The following is a 26175-nucleotide window of genomic DNA, read 5'->3' on the forward strand; positions in this document are numbered from 1 at the left end:
AATTAGTCAAATATGTATTCCTATTTGAAACTTGGTTTTGGTTCAGTGCAAACACCATCATAACCATTGTACGTTTAGCATGTTTAATTATACTGAAGAGAGAGGGTACGTTTAGGGGTTTTATACTGGTTAGCAACTGGAAGTTGTATTTAAAAAGGAAAAAAAAGCATTATAATGCTGATGGAAATATAATTTTGTAAAATTCCATGCTTAGGGTTACAAAGGGCTAGAATATTCCAGGATTTCATAGCTACCCATGGGGTGTGAGTACATGTGGAGTGTTTAATAAGCAAGTCAGTCTGACAAATCTTGTGTTTGTACATGGAATAACGTTATAGGCTAATGGTGAACCAATGCTTTGCATTCATAGAGCCTCTAACGACTGATGTGAGAAATTTAGGGGAGCAAATAGTTATAACATCTCGATATGATTATCACCCCCTAACCTCAGCTTAATCTAGTATATGTATTGTAAAAAATATATATATAACACTTTTTGTAGAGCATCAAGCAATAATGCTTCTTTCTTAGTAATTTCTATTCTATGTATTGAAATCCGCTCCTCATTTCATGTATTCCTTGTATTCGGTAAGGCCCTGGATATATTGCTTTCAATACTTATGTAAACCGCTACAACGATAATGATAATTAGTTTATTTATATATATATTTAGTGTCTTTTGAAGGTGGGTACATGAAAGCAGGTGGCACTTGATTTTAGAAGTTGGCAATTTGGCACTATCCAAGTCTTGAACTTTACTTGCAGACAGTACCATGTTTTATCACTTATGATAAATGTATTCTCTATTATAGTGTCTAGGCATATTTGGACATAACCCTGTTAATACCTTAACCATAAAGTTAATGGGGGCACCCAACATTCTAATGCAAGTTGGATTCCATGCTGTACAGTCTATAATGCATTGTATTGCATGGAGATTGGTGTAGATATTATTTATAAGATGAAATATGACTTGTGTCATATTCCTCCTCCCTTGGCTTCTTCTACTGAAACCAGGAAGCATTAGTATGTTAATGTTGTGCACACGCTCAGTAGCACTCGTATCAAAGTTGCTGATGAAGTAGCTGGTAATCACATTAGCATTCAGACAGCATACATTGGATTGCCTGCTGCTACTCTTTGCTTAGAATAGGAATTCTACTGAGCATGTGCAAGAAGCATACCACAATATGCTCTCTACTTTCAGTAGAGGCAGCTGGGGAGGGGTTAATTGAGACAAGAATTCAATGCCTGCACCAATGCCTCAAAGTTAATGCAGATGGTCTCGGACATGCATTTCAACCCTAAAACAAAAGGAAGCTGGAGTGCTCCTTTAAGTTACATATGACCTACCGAACTCATTTTACATGAGAAATCGGCAATTTTCTACACGAAAATGTCCCACTGAAAAAGCTCTGTGCTCCAACAAAGGACTATAGTGTTACTTTAGACAATACAAAGCAGTATGACCTAGCTCAATTATGATAATTTAAGCAATAAAACATCCCTTACCACATGCGAGAGACCAGCTAGTTACACATTTTGAATTGTTTTTGAGCGTGACTGGCAAGGCTAGTCCGTCCACATGCCTTAGTGAGGTAACCGCCAAGTGCAGTATGCAGCATGGGTAGCGTTTTCCAGCCAAGCCATGGCAAGTACAGGGGGTTTTGGGAAAGAGGTTAGCTGCATCCCAAAAATCTGTCAATAGACATCAAGAGCCGATAAGTATGAGCTAAACCTCTGGTTCATTTGCTCTGCTTGTAACCCATTCAAAGCACTCTTTGTTATGCAGGGCACATGCTTCATGTCCCCAGGCCTCAAAATCCATCTACTCATGAAAGGATATTTGAAAGCATGACACAAAGCAAGTAATGTTTTTTTTCCCGGTGTCTATATATGCACTCATTAAATGTTTTACTAGAAGAAACTTCACTGGAACACGATGAACATGTGAAGAATAGTCTTTATAACTGGAATTGTGAGGTCCGAAAATCAATGCAATAGTGTGTTTGTATATTATATTGTAAATACCCTGTTATAAGTGATTATTTTTATTTCCTTTATCCTGTAAACAGGGCAGCTGTATGAAGTGTGTATATATAGTTTCGTTTTCTGATATGTAAAGTTTTTAATTTATTGCCTGAAAGACAATTTGAAGAAAAATAAAGTGAAAAATATTCAGAAAAAAAAAACAGCTTGGTGTATGATATATATTTAAAAAAATCTAATCGAATACTTGTATAAAATTTCATATGTGCATTTTTGCATTTACTTTATGGATTACATGGATATAAACCTATATTTCTAATTTTTTTTCTGCCAAAATATCTGAATTTAGGTTCTACCAGTGATGGCTCTCATTCCCACCCAAAGGACGAGTGGACAGTGACTTCAATGCTCTCTAGAATGTGGCCTAAATTAAACAGTGTTTTAGATTAGCATCTGCCCAACTAAGCAAGACCAGCCCCCCCCATAGTAGAAGTATTATTAAACACTCATCTATAGACACCAGACAAGCCAGAAGACTTGTTTTTCCCCTAAGAAATCTCATGGTGCTGCCACAACCACAAGGGATTCTGGGTAGGCACATGCAAATAAGGCTAACAATTATCACCTTTGCCTCTATATCCACTTTATACATGGATCCTGAGTCTAAAGGCTGTCTTGTACAGTGGGCAATTACTTTCAAGAAATGGCTGGGTATTTATTTATTCACTGTTTTTCACGTGTGCCTATGAATTGAACTTTTGAACTCCACTTGATTTTTGATTATGATTTGGCACTTTGTTTTTGGACACTGCAGTGCAGTGATAGCTTGATTTAGCTGGAGGAGGTATAGGGAGTCTTATGGCCCCTTACCACTATCCATAAAGGGGTCTTTCCCTTCGGGGTTTGATCCGAAGATCCGACCCTCCCATGGGGGAGGGAATTCTGTCTGGATTTTCCCTTCAGGGAGAACCAGGAAAGAGCTCTCATTAATGTCAATGGGAATGAATCTGCACGTGTCTCAAAAACATAGAAATTAACCGTAAATAAGAATCACTTGGCGCATCTAGTCTGGCCATTTATTCCAAATAAAGGATGTAAATTTCTCATTATTTCAGATTAGTGGGGAGCTTGTGGCCAGCTACGTTATTATTTTAGGATTCTTTGGCTCTCCAGGATGATCTATAAATATACAGGACGTTTCAGCGAAGGCTTGTGGGCTTTTGCATGAGTGGGCTAAGTCCATCCCCTTATATTAATGTAAAGTAATTTTGCGTTTTGAGTTTTTGTACAATTAGTTACTCAAAAAAAAAAACCACTTGCTTACTGGGGTCTCTGACCCTAATCAGGATTTAGAGTCAATCTCTTTATGCCTAAAACAAGACTATCTCATGCCTGTTTAAATTCTCTCACTGTCTTAGCTTCTACCATTTATGCTCGTAGGCTGTTCCACTTATCCACCACCCTCTCGATTAAATACTTAAATGCGAAATAAATCAATTTTCCATCACATGGACTCTACTAGACTCAGGTGTGACAGTAGGCTCCTCCAAGTTTCTTGTAGGATTAACCACAAATGGATACTTTTATTTGTTTGGCAAGAACCACTATGACCTAGTGTTTTAAACCTCCCATTCAACTGTCTGTTTAAACCACTGCACATTACTAAGCCGGATCTGACAGATGTGCAATTATGTAAAATGAGTAAGAGGTTCAGGGCTTTTTCATAACTCAGATCAAGCTACTGAAAATATCTGGCTTTAGGGAAAAATAAAAGCTTTTAAATATTATATTGCTGCAAAGTGTAAGCACAATCCCGATTTTCAGGCAATGCCCTGCTGAGCTGTTCGGCTGTCCCACGTTTGAGGGAAGTGAGGATCAGTTGCTGATGAGGGAGACCGCAAGGTCCCTCTCCAACAAGCCCCCAAGCTGTGAAATCAATGTGTAATTTCAGGGCACAAGCCTCAATTGCCGCTCTCGTGTGGCATACTCACAATGGGCTGAAGCTGGTTACCAGAATGTTTTCATATGATTACACTCTTCTTAAGTGCTTCACAAGGTGGTGCCAGGTCATGCAGCTATTTTCATGTTTAATGCATAAAAATAGTCGAATTTGTCATGAATGCAGGGACCACACGTCCGTATGCTACATGCTCAGTGTAACACACATTCTAATCAATCCTGCATGTGCAAGAAGTATACATACAAATCCTTTTCTGGTATCTGTAGTTGTAGCTGGAAGCTTTAAATGAGACATAAGTCTCATTTACTAATTGTAGCCAAGAAATGCATGTTCCAATTTGCAGGCAATAGAATGGATTATCCATATCAGTGCTAAATGATTCCAACGTGCATTGAAAATTAAAGGTACTGGTTTGGAGACTTAACAGTTCATTAAGCAGCTCCAGAAACTCCAAACAACCCTGACTGAATGACTGAACAGTAGTTAAATGAAATGATCCCCCATTGTACAGCACCACTGAATATGATGTTGCTATATAAAACAATAAATAACACAACATTGTTTTGGATTTGCTAAACATACAAATGAATGTCTCATATAGGCAATTCTTAACTTATTTAAATTATATACGTTTGCTTATGTTGTGATTACACAACACAAAGTAGTGCTTTGAGCCAAAACATGTAAACAGTATAAAAGGTATATTACAGTATAAGGGAAGTTTATATTAACTGTCTCAAGCCCAGTTTATTTTTTTATTTTTTTCTGTTGTAACCACAGCATAATTTTGGCCTACAAGAAAGCTTGGTATTGTATGATTCAACAAACCTTCATGAAAATAAAAGTCGGAAACCTTAATCCTATGACAGCAGATACATTCAGAAATCTATCCATCCTGATCACATCCATAGTGTCTGCAGCATTATGTAACAGTGACATCCAGAGGCCTGTACGGCTAGCAACACGGCTTCTACTGTCATTCTTAGTGCAATTTCAGTAAACTGAAATACCGGTTTCAGTTACATTTTAATTTCGAAAAATATGGTAAATATGCCTTACTGTAGCATGATTGTATGTATAGACAATAGCAAACAAACAGGGGCCACTGACATTAGTTTTCCTCTGTAACCTAGAAGTGCTCCAATATTGTCTGGAGCTTGGCTTACTCAGCCACTATATTGTGATCCTCAAACCAGAAGCTCTCCAAACCCACTCAGCAGTGTTCAGGCAATGTCACGAAGAAAGTCATGTCAAGAGAAAGAGTAAAGCGAGCATCTGAGGACAATACAAACCACTCGCCGATGAATAAGAAAGGAATTTTCACCTAAAGCACCAAACATTCTTTATAGTGATACATTTTCTTGGAACAACGAGCAACATACAGAGATATAATTTTTTCCCTTCTTGCTTAAATGTGGGTTTTCTTGCCTTTTGGATCAATAGCATGGTTGAACTTGATAGACTTGTGTCTTTTTTTCAACCTAAATTACTATGTTTCTGTGTTCGAATAGTCTGATTGGGAAAGATAATGCTTCTGGATGTAAATGGCCCAGTTCTGAAAAATAAAAGCTCTGAATGAAAATGTTAAAGCAGACCAAACAAAGCAAGATTTCCATCCCATTCACCCAACCAAAACATAAAAGAAAATCTAATAGTTGTGACAAGGTTAGGCCATGGATGGAGCACAGTGATTTTGCATTTCACTCCACATTAAAGGTAAATCTAGTTATTGATAACATTCACTCTACAACAAGTCTGCACAATTCCAGTCTTCTAAAGGTACAAACAGACAAGTAAATCAGTTGCATACTTGCTTAGAAACAAGTAGAGTAATGTTTTGTTTTTTTATTGAGATGCCTGTGGACAATCTGAGTCATCCTAAAGTTTTGTCCTGTTGCAGTTCTTGACCCAAGGTCTTATATCAAGGCACCTGAGGCGGATCCTGTATGTAGCACCCCCACACACACACACAGAAATAAATGAATGTTGGCAAGAATAAATAAAAAAAAATCAACTAGAAATCTGAAAAAATAAATAAGATTAAATATGTTTAAATACATAACATTGACTGGACAAATATGGTACAGCATAACTCCCACCACTATATACTGAGGAGCCATGCAGCAATTGCTCCAGCATTCTGATGGTCCACACTGCTCACATGTCCTACAACATGAGGCAATCATGTTCCTTCACTATCACTTCATCCCACGTCTTAAAAGGGGTGGGCACGGCCATTGGGCGGCACGGTGCGTGCATGCCGGCCTCCACCCGCTGCCCTCACCATAAGCAGTGGTAAGTCAGTTGGGGTGTGTGTTATATGGGGGTTTAAGGCTTTTCTGGAAGCAGAGTGCCCCATGATATACCTTTTAACCCCCTATATGCCTCTCTGTCCCATGATATGCCTTTTAACCCCTATATGCCATATTCTTCTCATTTGTTGTTATCCAATTCACTACCGTTTAGGGTGTACGTTGCCTGTGGATTCCTTACCTCGAAGTGCATAACTTTGCATTTATCTACATTAAATTTTATCTGCCATTTGTGTGCCGAGTCCCCCAGTCTGTCTAAATCCCTCTGCAACAAAGTAATATCCTGCTCACATTGTATCACTTTACAGAGTTTAGTGTCATCTGCAAACATGGAAACATAACTTTCAACGCCTATTGCAAGGTCATTTATAAATATGTTGAATACAATTGGTCCCAGAACAGAACCCTGAGGGACACCACTTACCACTTTTTTCCATCTTGAAAATTTACCAATTAATAACAACTCTCTGTACTCTATCACTAAGCCAATGTTCTACCCAAGAGCAAGAATTTGCATTTAGACCAATTTCTTTCAGTTTGAATACTAACCTGTTGTGTGGAACTGTGTCAAACGCCTTGGCAAAATCCAGGTAGATTACATCCACTGCAACCCCCTGATCTACACTTCTACTTACATCTTCATAGAATGCCAATAAATTAGTTTGACAGGACCTATGTTTCATAAAACCATGCTGATTTTTGCTAATACTGTTCTTCCCAATGAATTCCTGAATATCATCCATTAATAAGCCTTCAAATACTTTCCCAGCCACGGAAGGTAAACTCACAGGTCTATAATTTCCAGGCAAAGAGTTTGAACCCTTTTTGAATATAGGAACCACATCTGCCTTCCTCCAATCCTCTGGTACAATTCCTGAAAGAAAAGAATCCCGAAAGATTAGAAACAGAGGTTCACTTATTTCCAGACTTAGCTCCTTGTGGGTGAATACCGTCAGGCCCCGGAGCTTTGTTGACATTAACTTTCTTTAGTTGCTGCAGCACCTTGTCCTGAGCCATCCAATCACAATTTGTCTGCCAAGTTTTTGCAGTAGTCATTTGCATTACTATTGCCATAAGTTCCTCAATATATACCGAGGAAAAAGTTATTTAAAGTTTCTGCTTTTTCCTGGTCCTCGTTAGAATTTATGTATTTAAATAATTTTTTGGGGTTGGTTTTGCTCTCTTTGGCTATCCCTCTTTCATTTTCTAGTTTAGCCCACCTAATCACCGTTTTGCATGCATTATTGGCTTCCTTATATCTTATATAGGATGCCTCTCATTTCTGTGATTTAAATGCTTTAAAAGCCCTTTTCTTATTTTTAATTTATTGTTTTACTTCCCCCACTGAGCCACATTGGTTTCAATCTGTTTCTTTTATATTTATTACCCAATGGTACATATTGAGAAGTGCACCTTTTCTAATATTTGTTTGAAGATACTCCATTTTCCTCAGTGTTTTTTTCACTAAAGAGTTTATGCCAGTCAATAAGTTGTAAAGCTGCCCTTAATCTTATTGAAATTTGCCTTTTTAAAATTATATGTTTTAGTATTCTCCATGTGCAATTTCTTTTTTGAGTTTATTTCAAAAGACACCTTATTGTGATCACTATTACCTAAGTGCTCCCCAACTTGAATGTTTGACAGTAGATCAACATTGTTTGTTATAACAAGATCCAGACAAGAATCCTTCTAGTTGGTGCTTGTACCAGTTGTGACATGAAGGTGTCATTTAAAAGGTTCAAAAGCCTGAATCCCCTTGCAGAACTACTAGTCCCCCTGTCCCAATTTATGTCCGGGTAATTTCCTTTTTTCTGCCCCAAATTGATATCTACCCAAAAAGCTTCCACATTTTCCTTGTCACATTTAAGTTGCTTAATATTAGACTTTAGCTCGTTGTTAACATACAAGCATACTCCACCTCCCTTTCTGCCTTTTCTGTCCTTCCTAAATAACGTGTAACCATTTAAGTTAACTGCCCAGTCAAGCGTCTCATCCCACCCTGTTTCCGTTATGCCTAATATGTCATATTGCTTAGTGTATGCTATTGCCTCTAGTTTCCCCATTTTGTGATTTAGGCTCCTTGCATTAGGAAGCATACATTTAATATCATGACTCTCTTGAATTTTTATTATTACATACCTCCTCTGTTCTGATCTTGCCTCTCCCCCATCTCTGCCCCCTTTGTTCTGATGTAAAGCCCCTCTCCTTTCTGTGCCATCTACCTTTTCTAGATCTCCCTTCTGTGAATATACATCTTCTGGAGAACCTTTTATTCTTAATGTTTCTTAAAAAAACTAATTAGAAGAAAAGAAATGCAGAAGCGATTTCAACCTAATTCCCCTTTCTGACGATGAACTCGCTTACTCAAACTTCAAATCTTCTTATTGATTGTCTATCCAGAACTTCCAGGTTTTGAGGAAGTCCTGCATCACAGCTCTAGAGAGAGATAAACGATAAAATAGATTATAGACACTCTTCAGGGTCTGAGCCTGCTAAACTATAGACATGGTATCCTCCAGGTGGGGATGTGGTAGCCACATGAAAGTTTTCATTTAAAAAAAACTTGCTTGATAGAGGCTTTCTTTTGCCAAGAATACTGCATCACGTGTGTTGCCAAATTAAATACCTACAAAACATGTAGCCATAAGCATGTTTATTTTCCAAGCATTATTAATCCATATATCCACATTGTGCGTAAAATCACATTTTTTTATTTTTTTTTTGGAGCAGAGAACCATTTGGTCCTTTTAAGTATGTGTGTGAAGATATCTATAGCTGGGGACTTCAATAGTGGATACCAAACACAAGAAATCAATAGGCCCCAATAATTAGCTAGATTAAAATGTACATTAAATGTACATAAGAATTACGAGTAACAAATTATAGTAAAGTCTCAAGAAAATGGAAGGTTATTGCTAATCATGTTGACTGCGCCAAATAATGTAAACAGTAACCCACAATCACCTTTACAACTGGTTGTCATATTGATTATATGAAAGGTGTCTTAACCAAGCCTCTCTGGCAAACTTTTACTTGCAAAGATTCAACGTAATACAATCTTCCATGAAACTACGCAAATAAGTGTTCACATAACCAGCTGTTGTAAATCCCCAAGATGGAACCTTTTTATAATGAACGCCAATAAGAAGTTTATAAAAAAAAAAATCAGTTTATTGGAAAAAAAAAAACATGGATTATATTGTTTTTTCCTCAACAAAATGATACCTCTTCATTATATAAAGATCTAACAAACACTGAGATACAGTGACATTTGATACCATGAAACAAGAAACAGTTTAGTAATGCCAATTCTTAGAGTGTTATAATATATGTAAAACACACACAGTTTTTCAGCTTTATATTCGTTCAGGTGTTTTTTCTCCTTAATTAGTGTAAAAGTAGAGATCTTCTACATCTACAGTAAAATAAACCAAGACAAAGCAGAGGCAAGAGAATGAACTGTTCTGTTACTGGAAATAATGCTCAAGCTTTGACCTGAAGGGATATTTATCTGTGAAAATGAACTCTAATAGGATAAATCATGCATCCGAGAGTGGATCATCAGCTTTAGTAGTATAAAACAACGATGTTTTATGGCACGATTTCTTAATGGGATAGCTATGTCGGAAATCTTTCAAATTGAGAAGAAAAAAAAATAAATGTACTTTTCTACAAAACTACAACAAAATTGAAAGGCAAAAGCACAACAGTTTTCATGATGGTGTTAACCTTTAAACAAAGCTACAAGGGCAATAAGGTTGTAAAGTTGATCAAGAGTACAGTTCATCTAAAGGTGTCTGAAAAACCTATTCACTAGCAAAACAAGTCACATTTATAGATAAGCATTTCCAACACTTTCCAGCTTTTTTTCCTAGGAAAGTTAAAATTGTGTGAATTTACATCTTATTCAGCTTTTTCCATGCTAGTGTTTGGGAAAACTGGTTTAATGCAGACATTTCCCCTAAAAATGTCATCAGTTTGGTGTCAGTTTATGTCAAACTGCCAGAATTTTGGAGATTTTTTTTTTTTTTATGTTACACGGAGACCATTTTTATTTCCTGCCACACTAACTAGATTAAGGATGGTTTTGGAAGATTGGTCCACTTTAATGAAAATAACTTTTTACAATTCTAAACACTTATTTTATGTTCCTTCTTCATTGACAATATATCGAGTTGTACAAGTGCAAAGAGAAAGAAGACAACACATATTAAAGGCTCTTACTTGTTCCATGGTAAACAGAAGTAAATATTGCATTGCTTATTGACTCTGCCATCTTTGTGCAAAAATGGAAAAAAAAAAATTTGTTACGTTCTGGCTCATTACTGGAATACAGATACGCATATATGCATTACATCAAATAAATAGTTGATTACGTGGTGACTTCGGGCTTTCACATTAACGTTACACACACATGTATAGAACATCTAAATGAACCATGGTGGTAATGCTGATGTTGCAATATTGTAGTGTTGATAAAATGTTATTCAAGGTTTGTTTTTCAGATGAAAATGAGCCTGAGAAAACACTTTAAAAAGGCAGCCCCTTGTAAACATTAGCAAATGGGTATATTTTCACGCAGAATAAAACCATCAATATAACACTTAAAAAATACAGCTTATTCCAGGACGCCCGGGCTTTCCTTAGGGAAAAACATTCCCATAGACACAGTCACGTAACTGTCCAGCTCTAGTTGGAAAACACAGTATGTCCACTGCATTGGGCTTGTGACTAGGTCTTCTGCTCTGCCGTCGTTGTGGCCTGCAACGGAGCTTCTGGCTTCATTATCTGGTATGTGATAAGATATTCGGGGTATGCCTGAAAGCAAAAGAAGTCATATGTAATGTGATAGAACCAGCAAAACTGACATTTTAGGTTACAACAGTTGTTTATTACAATGTACTTAGATAATACTTGGTCACAATGAAAAGAAGTAATGCTAAAAAAAAACAACAATGTCTCACTCATGGAATAGACCTCATTTCGTAAAAACACTGCTATGCCCTTCCACTAAGTAAAACATTCATTAAAAAATTCTGATCCCTGCATCAACAGCCTTCAAAGCAGAGTCTATTTCTGAAAATATCTGAATGAAAATCCATTGATGATAAAGTATGGAATTACATTTGAGTGGACTAGTGATATGAAATACTCTGAGTTTTCACAACAGTGCTCCTCTACGCTTGAATTATTACAGGTCTATTAATTAAATTTAATTCAGCTTTTGGTGCTGAAAGTGTAGAAATCTGAAATAACCATGGACCCCAGTAAGTGCATATTAAAAAAAACAAAACAAAAAAAAAACAGATGCATGGGGACTTGCTGTGATGAGACGCTGATTTGCTATATGCCCTATTTCAAAATTGTGACTACAGATAGCAAGTCATCAGTTGTTCCTATAAAATACAGTTCATTACACCATGGAATATGCAATGGCAGTGTGCTGTATGTAATAGTGAGATTAAACATTGTAGTCATATTTTTAAACATTGTAAGACTAGTTCATTTTGCAGTATACAAAAACAAAACAATGTTCTTTTTGTGCATATAACATTGCACTGCACTATATTATCTACACAGTAGCTGTGGGATTATGATTATTGATTTCATATTTCGTCTTAACTGAGCTACACTTCTTATATCTATTAATCGGGAACTTGTATTCTGATGATAACATTTGGGGAGATATAGGTCACATTTATACAGAGATATATATATATATATATATATATATATATATATATATATATATATATATATATATATATATATCTCGATATCTATATCTATGTTTAGATTGTACATACCTGTTCTCCTCTGTAAATGACATACTCTGCATAGGCCAGTCCATTAACACTAGGTCTGCCAATCACCGAGTGATGTCCAGGAGGGGCATGTGCCATTTTCATTGTACTGAACTGCAAGAAGGATTTGCCAAGCGTGACTCTGCAGAACAGCATTTGCCTGGTGAAAATAACAGGAAAAACATTATACATGGAATATATTATGCATCTATGTACAAATTAGTGATATACAAATGGAGAAAATAATACACTGCATTTCCCTGGATTATTGCATTCTTAAATATATTAAGACTTTAGGACAGCTTTAACACAGGTAACATAGTAGAATGAATACAATACAAACTAATGTTAATATAAACATATTCTAATGTGTATGTATGTATATATATATATGTATATATATATATATAGAGAGAGAGAGAGAGAGAGAGAGAGAGAACACAAATATATTAATATGTAACAAAGACATTGGAACACTATTAAACATCAACTCATTTTTAATGTCACTGCATGACAGTATGACTTTTTATTTGCAGGGGAAAATAAAATGAAAAATTCCCCTCTTCCCCAATAACGCGTGTAAGGTTTCTCTACCCAGGTTTAAAATGCATTTTGTAAGGCACGGCCTACAAATGAATTTCAGGAGTAACCAAGGTCACCAATAAATTAGACGTGGAGGATAGGATGTAGGGTATAAGGTTCCAAGCAGAAAAGTGCTATAAATCTTAAACCTAACATCTAAAGCTGTGTTCCGTCTGCATAATAAGAAGGGTGTGACTTGTGTATTATTTTCTATTCTCATTGTTCTAAGCTGGAAATACCATAGTTTTGTTTTTTTTTATGAAATAGTCGTACAGCCATTTTTCAACTTTTTTTTAAAGTAAATAGCAAGACTGCTTTTAACTTGTATTCTAAAAAAAAAAAACAAAAAACAAAAAAAAAACAGGGCCTTACCATGAACATCCCCCTTACACACAATAAGCGTCTAATACCCATACGCCAAAGATACTTTAAAATCTCTACGGACATACCGTGCACGCGTACACACAGACACACACACAATATATCCACAGAAACACAGCCTTTGCCCTATTTCTACCGGGTAAACTCTCAAAGCTTATTTGATCCTTGGGTCTTATAGGAGAGGCATAAGACTATCCTTAATGTGCCTGTTTAAATTAATTCACTGCATTAACTCCCACTTTTGTTGAAGGCTGATCTACAGCAGATGTTTTGTTCTGTAACCAACTATTTAGGTTATATATTTATTTCACTGACTTTGGGCGGTTAATCCCATTAGTTTCCCTAACAGCACCTCTTCATACAGGGTAATAATATTTTCAGGCATTACACATAAAGCATTGCAAAGTGTGCAAACACAAACAACAAAAACACAAACCTGTGGCATATATAACAGGATCTGTCTTTGTGGGTTGGACAGCCAGTTCCTCCTCCTATACCGTAAACATATTGGTTGCTCTTTGAAGAGTTTTCTGCAAAGTATATGCCAGCTCCAAACATGCCCCCAATATATGCATGTCTCTCATCAAAGCCTTTGTGTATTATAGCATTGATGAAGGGAGAACCTGATTAAAAAAAAAATTAAAAAAGAATGGCGTGACACAGTAAGTAAGTAGAATAAAGCTATATATATATATATATATATATATATATATATATATATATATATATTGTTGATATGTCATTATACATAGGTACATGAAGTAAATATTGCAGGTCAGAGAGTTGCAGAATTCGTCCAGCCCTGTAAATGAAAATAAGACTGTCCTACTGTGGACTTCACAGACCAGCAATTAGCGTATCAGTGTGCAAAATGCAGCAGAATGGAACTATAGGGAAACATTACAGACTGCAGACATTTTGCATGTGCTTCTTTGTCAAATGTCCCATGTATTCATAAAATTACAATCATTTTGTCATTGTTTTATGTTTATTTGCCAACGACATTGACAGACTAAGACAGATGGATAGACAGACAGAAGTAATCCAGTTACCGTGGAATAACATCCGCTCGTTGTGATGGTTATGGTTTTCTTCAGAGACTTCTTTTTGCCGGTGACAGAACCTCTCCCTGAGTTTTTTGTTAACTACCTTTTGAATCTGTGTCGAAAGAGGATGATAAAAACTAAATTAGACCAAGCTTTGATGTGTGTGAATATGCTTTGGAAAGAGTATCCAAGGTTACTATTCAATCAGTCTCGTAACAGAATATATCTATGATTTTAATGTGTAAGTTTCATTATCACCTCTTGTATTGCAAGAGTTCACAATTGTGTATCTTGGATTTTATACATGTAAAATATTTACATACAAGTGTAAATTACAGACATTACAGGAATATTGTTAAAGCGGAGTTTTCAGAAGTCTTCCATCCTTACCCTGATAACATTATATCGGTTGAAAACTCCTCCAGCATTGCCACCGTCTCGATGCTCACGGATAGAATTCTGCATCTTTATTTCCAGAGAGAATAAAAAAAACAAAGTGTGTGTTTCAATTAATAAAATATAATTATTGATCCTATGCAACTCCAAACTATTAACTACTATACTGTTACATTCAAAAATTAAGCTGAAGTCCACATTTTGCTTTCAGGAATTATTTTTGTTGTTGCAATGTAAGTTCATGCAAAAGAAGACAAAAGTGCTTGCTAAACGTTGAAGTGTAATAAATAGTAAGCTCTGCTTTTTGGAATCAAAGGAAAAATATACAATGCACAGTTAATGCAAGTCAACTCTGAGACGCAGTTTTGCATGTCTACCACCAGAATTCACTAAGGTTCAAACAGCATTATCAATAAAACCATTCTTATAACTATGAGCAAAACATAAAAAGTGACAATATTTCTTCACACCTTTTCCCAATTGCATGTACACTTTATGACAATAAAAACACTAAATATTCTATGCTTTTACAAATTCATTCATGCAAATAAAACACTGAAATTCGATGTACCGCTTGGTAAGCCATATGGAACAAAAGTTATCAAGTCCACTACGAAAGTTCAGCCTACACAATATTTGTATAATTGGGATACACTTAAAAAATGAATAATTCTGTATTAGCCCAACAGAAAGTTGAATCTTTAGTCAAAGACGATACCTTTTATTGGCCAAAACAGAAAGTTACATAAGCTTTTGGGGCCCAGAGGTCTATTCTTCAAAAGGAAAGTATACACTTATGGATACACATGCAACCTGAGTGCTTTGTTACAGCTACCATAAAATACACTAGGTTCAATTATGAACTTTTCCCGCCAAAAGCCAGGTATTCTAGCATACAGGAAACCAAAAGTAACCTATTTGAAAAAATACTATTTATTGGAGAAAAAGTTCCCTAAAATGCGACGAAATAGTCTTTCTTCCCTCTTAAAATCAGGTTTATTTTTTATCACGAAAAACTAGAACAATGATTCAGTAGTAAGCTCGGTTAACATTCTGTTTGGAAGCATTTTTTGCCTACCATTTCTGTGCCTATCATATAGGCACAGAAATGTGAAAAACATGACGTGATATCACATTGCGTTCGCTGTGCAAATTAGCATTTTTTTTGTTTGTTTTAGCATTCCACCACATTTAATATGGGTTGTATTAAAGCCTAGAGCTCACACACTTTACATATTACAAAACGAGTAATTTAAATAAAAAACAAAAATAAAAGCTGACATTTTGGGGCTAATCTGCTTAAGAGTTCACGTAATAAATGTTGGTTGACCAATAAATATTTATGTTATCAGTCCACTCAATGATACTTCTGGCTTTATACCAAGCACGTTTTGATTAGGTTTATTGGCTACTACACAGTATATTTCATTTACAGAGCACCAGAAGATTCCATATCACAAAATATGGGAAAATGAAAATTAACCTTACACAGAACTGTTAACCCCTTCGTGACAAAGGCTGATTTTACTTTTTGTACCCTTCGTGACAATGGCCTTTTTAACATTTCTGCGCTGCTCGTGTTTAGCTGTAATTTTCTTCTTTCCCGTTTACTGAACCCACACACATTAGATATTGGTTTTTTTCAGGACAAGAAGGGCTTTCTTTAGATGACATTGTTTTGATTGTATCATATTATTTACTATTAAAAAAAGTATACAATATGGTGAAAAATGTAGAAAAAAATTACTGTTTCTAACTTTTAGTTGAAAAATCTTTTACTCATCTATAAAAGGTAATGAAAAAACCTGCTAAATAGATTCTACTATTTGTCCTGAGTTTAGAAATACCCAATGTTTTTATGTTTTTTTGCTTTTTTCTACACATTATGGGGCAATAATAAAAAAATAAATAAAATTTTTACCTCTTCCTCTACAGACTGGTATTCCTTATCATCCGAAGCGAGGTCTACGAGCACAGTACCTTGACTAACGCAATGGAAAGTCAAATAAGGATTGGTGCCTGTAATGAAACAGAATCCAAAAGAAACTAAATCACACAAAATGCAATTGCCTCTGATCTGTTGTGTGAGTGAAAAGCAAGTATTGATGGGAAATGTCGACAAGATCCAAGCAGTGACTGCAGCTATACCTGAATGCCTCCAAGCAATGCCGTCCTTGAACATTAATTCCACCATATGTTTGGAAGCAACAGATAACTGAAGATCAAGAACTCAAGGTCACGGAAGGAAGATTTTATTTTGTCAAAATGAATCATGGCCAGGCTGTTTTTCAGTGGTATTTATGTTAACAACATGCCACAGATATTAAACTGTGCTATAATAAACATTTATGAATGGGAATTTTTTGGCTAGTCCTAAACACCTAATCCAAGTGGACTGCCACTTAAGACTTCACAAATCACCAGGTCTGAATAGCTTTAATCCCTACAATTTATTTTGTATTATTAAAATTATTTAAGTGGTGTCTCATAATGTTATTTTATCTAAGGTATACAAAATACCAGTCCTGTATGAACGAATAAACAGTTTGAAGAGCTAAACTAAAACCTGATGGAACATATGGTTAGACACCTTTCTGAGAGGCTCGGAATACAGACTAAGCAGCTAGTTTCACGAGCAATCTGGGGAGCTCACTAAAGATGAGGACAAGGTTGCAGATAACTTGATGATTTAAAAAGTTCAAAGTATATTCTGCAGCATTGTACAGCTAAACAGAGTTAACTGATCACTTACAGTCTGAATATCTGCTTTCCTCCTCACAGGACAAATGCATCGAAGAGGTTCTATCACTTTCCCAAACTCTACATTTTATAGTTCCCTTTTCTTCACACATGGAAAAAATCATATTAACAAAAGTCATGCTATTTACTTGTCACAAGATTTGTGTGACAGGAGTTATCAATTTCGACGTTTTTACCTTGCTGACCTCCAAGTAGGCGTTCAACTCCTTTGATCAACTTGTGACGGTGTCCATACGCATTAATGCCAATCTCCTTCAATTCTTCGTGACCCATGTCTGCCAACACATCTAACGTGATCTGGAGAGTGACAAAAAAATTGTACACTTCTGTCAGAAGGTTCCTTTGTTGTTTGCTTCATAAGAACACATTCTTAGCCCCTTTAGTAGAGGAATAGGAAAGTTATGCTGGGTTGAAGGATTTGAAAGCTGCTTGCTTCTAATAATAGCTATAATCTGGGAAACTTGTTATTCATGCAATATGCATGAATTTACGCTACCCAAATACAATTTTTATTATGCTAAGAAAAACATCCTGCTGGTACTGGGATAAGAACAAATTACTCACGAATCTTAATGCGGTTTATGTGAGGTTTTGTAATTAAAATGGATCTTTTATATGCAATTACAAGTAATCTTGCATTTCTGTAAACTGCATCTAGAATTCTACAAAAAAAGCTTCTCCACGGCAAACAAAAACTGGCAAACTCTTTATATTACATAGAGTTCAAAAAAAGGTGCCACGTTTCCAATGCATCCTACAGGGAAACATCTGGACAAGGGAAAACTATGCAAATATATATATATATACATATATATATATATATATACACACACACACACACCTTCTTTTATTTTACCCCTTCTTCACCAAGGGTGTTTTGTTCCCAAAAACCTGACATTAACACAATGAAGTTTTCGGGGGAAAAAACCTATACTTTAATGGGTTTTTTTTTCCTTGAAAATGGTCCCCAATCCAGTTTCGTTAACCAAAATAACACAAAATATATTAAATGTAATTGTTCTGAATTTCAAAAATCCCAACATGCATAAGTATTTTTTTAAATGTTTTTCGGAAGTTACGGAGCATAAAATGGAAACTTTAAATCTTAATTGTGCTACGCTCATTCGCATATAAAATCTCAAAGAAAAAGTGCTCTCTAAAATGTTAAGATAATAATGCCTTTTCTAATTTCATTTTGATCATAATCACACCAGCATAGCTTTCTTTTTGGTCATATTAATATTATTCTGTCATAAATAAGAGATTAAAGATCAAACCAGGCATTTCATGTTGAAGGAGATACTAAACGGGGCATCAAAAATTCATGAAATAATATTCCTATTTAACCAAGTTAAATATTTAAGATATATATATCTTGACAGCTATTCTGTGATGCAGCAAAACAGCTTGCCTTGAGTTTTTTCACATTTTTCATTTTCGATTTGCCCGTTTAGAACATGAGAGAACTCCCCCATTCATTAAGTAACATACATCTCAGTTGCAGGTAATCAATATTGTTAAATTAAAACAGTTTGAAAACGAAGACATTTCAGATTACAGTCCTATGACACTAATGCAAGGACAGGTGACCGCTGGTTAGGCTGATCTCTGCGAGCAGACAGCCAAGGACTGCTGACATACAAACTTTTCAAAACACTCGTCCTTAGTAGCATTTTTGGATTTTCAAGGATGTGGTTCAACAGCCAATATTCTAAAGGCAGGCTTGCCAAACATGAGCTAGAAAGGATTGTGTATATCCATTTGAAAACATCACAAATTACTCATGCTTAGACAATTCATGCCTAGTCTTTTTATGTAAGATTTACAGAATATTGCTCATAAGCGTATTATAGCAAAATAGACATGTCACATGATCAGCTTGCAACCCGAAAGAAAAAGGTGGTTTTATTATACTATCAAGGTCGAACAGTTATTGAAAGACCACCTTTTCATTATAAAAAAAAAATGAAAACAATGTATATACAAAGACATCTTTACTTATTTACTAGAGGGGTATAATCAGTGATGTATTCTACCCAAGGCCTTTTCTTACAGGTCTCATGAGTGCACCCTTTAACGAGGGCCCTGCTCAAATGAGCTATAATAAAGCAGAGTGGCAAAGTAGACTTCTCCACTGAAGGAAAGTTTCAAATAAGTACATCAAATATCCAAGCATAAAAAATATTTCATTGTAAATATCTTAAAAATTGCTTATATGTTGTGTAAAAAATGTTAACACGGCATATAGAAAGATGTTTAAGTTCTGCTGATTAAAGTCAGTGGAGTTTTGTTCTCAAGATGCTCTATAATGGGCTGAAAAGGGTGACTTGCACTGTATGATCAATTTGTAAGGAAATTGGAATGTGAAATCTAAGTCCATTAATATGAGATTGCTGCAATTCGGATAACATCAAAGCCACAAGCTCTTTCCCTGAGGAAAATGGATGTGGTATGATTATTGCACCTATGAGATAGCCTGTTGATTATTACCTGTCTCGCAGCTTTGAGGACCCTCTGATCCTTGAGTTGTTGAAAATTGCTCACATCAAAAAGAGCAACATCCCTTTTCTTGTACACAGATAAATGTTTACTTAAATGAGGCATACTCCTATTACCAAGATAAGATCTACTTACACACATTTTTTTTTTACATTACTTTATAACAATTTAATTTAAGAGCAGTGATGTCAAACGTAAGTCTGAGGATTGGAAACAACTTTGGATGTTGGACTCTTCCAGGAAAATCCCAGTATTATGTATAATAATAAAATCCACAGTATACGGCACAGCATGCCCCACAGTGGCCGAGTAGATTTCATCCTTCTCATCGTGTAAAGTGTGTCAAATGCAACCAAAGGGATGGTCAACCAGTGCAGGGTTCTCCGCATATGCAAAGCTGCTGGACCCCTGAAGTGGTGTGTCTGTTATGCCATCTGGAGTCATATTGGTGTTTAATATGGCTCTGTAACAATTCTTGTTTATCCACGTCAAGACTCGCTGTACCGGTATAGAATCGCTTGGGAACAATATGCGCGTGTGTGTATATATAACATTAATGAATTGCAAAAGTCTATTGTTTCTATTATGTATTCATTCACATTGAAAGCAGAGTCTTTTTTTTTTTTATTTATTTTTTTAAATGAAATTTTTTGGAGCAGACCCAAATGTTTAGGCAAAATTCATCTGTGGATGCTGCGAGCATAAAAATCTCATCGTTATTCAGCACCATGCAGAGAGGAGTACTCAACAGAATCTGGACTAAATTAATTTTGTCTTTTAGCGTACTGTGGACAGATACAGGACAAGAATATAAAAAGAACAGCCGCTAGTGACTGTAAAACAAATAACTAATGAGATATGTGGTCCATAATCAAAGGAGTAATGTTTAGAGAGCATTCTCCCTTATTCAGGAAAACAAAGGTGGAAAAAAGGAAACCAATATTTTAATTTTTTTAAAACAGATGCTACAACTGCATATTATCACTGTATTATATACAGATGTTTATCTCACAAAAAAACACACACACACACACACACACACACACATATATATATATATATATATATTACATTACACTACTATTGAATGGACTTACTCTGAGTAATATAATTTGAATCCCACGCTTTAATTTTCTCTGAATGAATTGTATCAGAGTATTTACAATGGTGATTTTCTCACAAGGATGAAATCTTACATTAAAAATGCATTATAGAAGCCTAGTTCAGCAGTTCTAGTAGAAGCTGGGTTTGCCATTCATAATGAAATGAAGGTGATAACATTCGTTTAAAACACATGCTTGCTATTTCCTTACCCAATCAAGAACATTATATTGTTTAAATGAATAACACTGCTACTGTCACTATTTTATTTTATTAAAGCAGAACTGTCATATTGGTAGCGCTGAGACTATATTTATGCAGAACCATCATTATGTCTGCCCCTGCACTACACAGCCCAATGTAGTCTGTTGGACATAGATCATGACCAGAATTATTCAAGACAGCTATATAGGAATTATAAGTTCCTTTGTAGTCTGTTATCTGCTGATTTTTTTTGTTTTCTTCTGTTTATTACTTCTGCTGATCATGTCTTCATGTCGGAAATGTATTTTTAAAGCTGTATACATAACAAAACCTAGTTAATAGAATTCACTTTGCAGAGCTTTTTCTCACTAATGCTTCTTACTGGGTCTGTTTGTTTGTTTTCCCTTCCATATAGCAGTAATACAAAGAGGAGGCAGCAGAGCTCACCAGAGCCAGGGTTGGAGCGGAGTACATAACGGTCGAATACATCTCCTGTTGTGCATTTGGCCGGGAGTGGGGGAAATGCATATAGGGGGATTCAGCAGAATCCTCCTATGCATTTGAAACAGACCACACGCATTAAAGTACATAGGATGGATGCACCTCTCAGCAGTACTTCCACAAAGTCTTTTTCAGCTTATATAACTCATTAATGCCCATTTTAAATTGGCCTACACTTCAGACCTATAACATAGATGAGTGTACTGCTCGTCCTGATGGCATAGTAAGCAAATAAACGGACAACACCGGTACCCCATGACACAAATCTAAATCTCTCACAAAGTTAGAAGATGCGTGGGCAGCGGGGAGTATCACGACATGGTCTCACTTGCCTCCAATCCACCCTTTATCATATGATAAAAACCACCTTCTTTTTTTAGGGTTGCAGGCTGATCATGTGATATGTCTAGTTTGCTTTGTACTAACACAAAATGTTACCAGTGACAGGGAATTATTCATAAAGTTACTAACATTGATTAATACAGAAGGAAGCTTTGTGAATAAACGTTGATGCTTAATCAATATATTTTTCTATCAATACATGTACGGCTCCTAGGATTTTACAGTAACATTTTTCAAACTGCTCTAATAAAAACAAAACAAAAAAAGCCTTTTTCCCCAAAACAACAAGAGTATCATGTTCAATTTCAAAAGAAAAAACAACTTAGCCTCATGAGCCTGCTTCCCACCTGTTCCGTCTCAAAGATGTCCCGAAGGTGCTCAAGACCCAGGCTCTTCAAAAACTGATTGATGTTCATGTCAAGACCCACAACTGCAAAAGAAGAGACATAACAATAAATTTCTAGCAGGACTTTAACCACCCAGAAAAACCCAAGCTGTTTCCATTCACTCTGTCTCTGGGCTTATTATCTGCAGAAAGCTATAGGGCAAAATATCTACTGGAGACAAAAGGAAATAAAGCGATACACACATACTCAACAACACACAAAACATTTTTATTTTGCTTTTTCTATTTATCACCTATGACTATATCTATATGTCTAAATATCTCTATATATAGACATATATCTATCTCTCTCTCTCTCTCTCTATATATATATAGATCTATAGATTTATATTGTACTGTGCAAATGTTTTAGATAAGAATGCTTCCAAAAATAGATATGTTAATAGTTTACATTTAACAAAATGCAAAGTGAGTAATCAGAAGAAAAATCTAATTTTAGTTAGGTGTAAGTTAGCTGCGTAGGAGGAAAAAAAATAGAGAAGTTTCATGTCAAAAGTCATACACCATGACAAGACTGAGAACAGCAACAAGACACAAGGTAGTTATACTGCATCAGCAAAGTCTTTCCCATGCAGACATTTTAAAGCAGACAGAGGTTTCCAGGTGTTCTGTCCAAGCTCCTTTAAAGAAGCACAAATAAGAGAAATGTTGAGTACCATAGATGCAGTGGCCGCCAAGGAAAATTGCTGCAGCAGATTAAAGACACATCAAGCACAGTTCCCTTCCAGCAGTGCCATCAGCTCAGAACTGGCCAAAAATAGTGGGATCCTGGTACACCCATCTACTGTCTGGAGATGCTTGATCAAAAGTGGTGTTAATGGAGAACTTGCGGACTAATACCAACGTGGATACAAGACCAAGTACGGGGGTGCAGAAAAAATGGCAGCAGGTGCCCTGAATTGAAGAGTTACATCAAATCAGGGCACAACAACGTTTGCAGGCAAAAGCGAAGCATGGTGAACTTTCATCATTTCTGCAAACGCCGTTGGGGATTAGATCAGAATAAATGGTCTCCTCAATGCTAAGTACAGGCAGATACTTATCCATCATTGAATGCCATCAGGGAGGCAGCACCCTCAAACTTATAGCATATAACAACTATTTTTCACCCTAAAGAAGAACAAGGAGTCCTGGAAGTGATTGTGTGGCCTTCACAGAGCCCTGATCTCAACATCATTGAGTCTGTCTGGGATTACACTTAGAGAGAAGAAACTGAGGCTGCTTAAACTCTACAGAAGTACTAGATGTTTGGAACAACCTACCTGAGTTCCTTAAACTTTGTGCAAGTGTACCTTTTAGAATTGATGCCGTTTTGAAGGCAAAGGGTGGGCACACCAAATAATAGCTTGATTTACTATTTCACTCTGCTTTTGTTAAACTATAAAAATAAAATATGTTCATTTTTTAAAGCATTCTTCCTTTTATACCTCCCAAATTTTCGAACACTGAATATAATTTGGTATAGCAGAAGGAAGAGGTAAAACATTTGCTAACATATATGTAGAATCACAGAATATTTTCAGGCATCAGGATCACCTTCCCTCATTATCATACTGTTTTTGATAAACGATACAATGGCTCAATGTTAATAAGCAAGCTGGAAAGTAACTAATAAAAGTCTAAGGCGGAACAGATATTATCAGTATTGCCATGAAGAATAAGATTAATATGGTGTTTGAGCAGGGAAAGCCATGCAACATATCACATGCCTGACACCAAAAGGAGGACACTTATTGGAACACCTGAGATACAACCAGGTTTCTGTCAATATTAACCCCTTAATCCACGTACATGTACGGGGTTGCTGTGCAACGAGATAATGACAATGCCCGTACATGTACGGGCTGCCGTTAAATAGCTGCGTTTATCGAGGCATGTCAGTAACACTACCCCCCTACCCAGATAGCTTTGTGGTTGCCGTCATTCACAGGATGGCATCAACAATAGATATGAGTTCATAGAGGGTCTATCCAGACCCTCTTGAGAACTCTCGAGCTCCTCAAGCATGGAAAGAGTTAAAATATTGGCATTACAAATGCCCATAGGGTGTCTCGTATTAAAAAGAGTGAGTGGATGGGATAAATTGAATTGGCCGGGTTCAAAGATGTCCCACATATGGGACATGGGGGCAGTAGGATCAGATGTCTAAATGGCATAAAAATACACACCTCACAAAGGCGGCCTTTTACCTCCCAAATAACCCTACAAACCCATTCATGGGGGGTATAACTGCGCTCAGGAGATGTTACTGAACACATATTGGGATGTTTGACACGGACATATACCAGGAGCGATAAATTTATACCTGAAGTACAACATGTGTGAAAAAAAAATAAAAATGTACTACCATAAAGTTTCACAAAGGTTGGTGGTAAAATTAGTGCATGGAAAGGTTTAACATACCAGCATTTCAAATACCTTGGGGTGTCTAGTTTTTAAAAATATATGATTTGATGGGGCAAATTGCATTGGCCGGCTTCAAAGATACCCGAAATGGCACATGGGGGGAAGAATTACCAGATTTGGGAAAAAAAGTTTTGAAATAGCAAAACGCTACCTGTACTTATTGCCCCATAATGTGCAGAAAAAAGCAAAAAACATAAAAACATTGGGTATTTCTAAACTGAGGATAAATAGTAGAATTTATTTAGCAGGTTTTTTCATTCGTTTTGCAGATGAGTAAAAGTTTTTTGTTTAAAAAGTGAGAAAAATCTCCAAAGGGAGAAAAATCCCCATATTTTATCATTATAAATTAGATGATATGATAAAATTAATGGTATCTAAAGAAAGCCCTGTTTGTCCTGAAAAAACAATATACAATATGTGTGGGAGCACGAAATGAGAAAGAAGAAAATCACAGCTAAACAGCAACACTTAAAAATAGCCATTGTCCCACAATATACTACGAGTAATAACCCCTATTGTCCTTAAGGGGTTAACCTACTGCACACAACACTGTATATTATGGTTTTTTTTTTTGCAATTTCCATTATTTTCTCTCATTTTATCAGAATAGGCAATAAACAATAAAAATAGTTATTAATTTCTTAATTAGTTCTGTTACAAAAGTCATTTAGTTTTCCTATTACCCATCCAAAGTTACCCACAATGTGTCTATTGTTGAACATTATTCTTTGTATTTGAAAAGATTAGAAATCATAGATATTTGATCTCAATTTCACATAAAAATTGTCAAAACCCCTGAGATTTCATACAAGACATTAATCACAATAAATATACCTTCTCCTTCTTTCCTTTCTGCTCCTGCTGCTCCGTCACCAGCATTTGATGCTCCTCCGACTGCAAGATCTGTGAGAGGGCCTGTGAGGTTATCTATGCTGCTTGCCGCGGAAAGACAAGAGGGAGTGGAGGCTGGAGAAATGATAGCGGCACTGACCACAGTGGCTTGGGGTTTGAAGCAGCTAGGTAAAGCTTCAGGGGGCATTGCATCTATGAGCAAAGCCCGGATATCATCGGCCTGTAAATGTAAAACATTTTAAAACACGACATTATGGATTTTTGTTCATTATAGTTTAATACAGATTACAAAATGATGCTTTTCAACAAATACATTGGAAAAAGTAAGAAATGTTAGCCATTAATATTGTGCATACATTTTTCCAAGGAAAATGTTACCTTCATTGCCATCAGGTGTTTTGGTAAATATTTTAGAAGAGAACATTTTACCTAATATAATAATTTCTTGTCCTAAAATCCCTCTATCATCCACTCATCCTTAGAAAGGCTGCCTAAACCAATACATTTAAGTGAATCCTGAGGAAGAAGTGAGCTTCTCCCACAGTATACATATGTGTGACTATATATACACATACAATTGCAGAAACATTTCAGAATTTTAGTAAGCACATTTAAAAATAATCAAACATTGTTT

The 26175-nt window shown here is 36.0% G+C and overlaps 1 protein-coding gene across 1 annotated transcript in view; it reads right to left on the reverse strand.

The window, feature by feature from the left end:
* Nucleotides 1-10992: 10992 nt before the first annotated feature.
* Nucleotides 10993-26175, reverse strand: part of LOC149286979 (poly [ADP-ribose] polymerase tankyrase-1-like) — a 120706-nt gene continuing 105523 nt past the window's right edge. Inside the window, exons 19-27 of the mRNA XM_089493581.1 lie at nucleotides 25524-25761; nucleotides 22225-22307; nucleotides 17407-17527; nucleotides 16392-16489; nucleotides 14465-14539; nucleotides 14081-14186; nucleotides 13465-13651; nucleotides 12069-12225; nucleotides 10993-11079 (exon numbers count right to left, since the gene is read on the reverse strand). Of these exons, the coding sequence (XP_089349707.1) occupies nucleotides 10993-11079; nucleotides 12069-12225; nucleotides 13465-13651; nucleotides 14081-14186; nucleotides 14465-14539; nucleotides 16392-16489; nucleotides 17407-17527; nucleotides 22225-22307; nucleotides 25524-25761 (1152 nt within the window). The remainder of the gene's footprint in view (nucleotides 11080-12068; nucleotides 12226-13464; nucleotides 13652-14080; nucleotides 14187-14464; nucleotides 14540-16391; nucleotides 16490-17406; nucleotides 17528-22224; nucleotides 22308-25523; nucleotides 25762-26175) is intronic.

This window comes from Sceloporus occidentalis, unplaced genomic scaffold (assembly GCF_023333645.1).
Source record: "Sceloporus occidentalis isolate IW3139 unplaced genomic scaffold, rSceOcc1.0.p SCAF_65, whole genome shotgun sequence".
In the NCBI taxonomy this organism is placed as follows: Eukaryota; Metazoa; Chordata; class Lepidosauria; order Squamata; family Phrynosomatidae; genus Sceloporus; species Sceloporus occidentalis.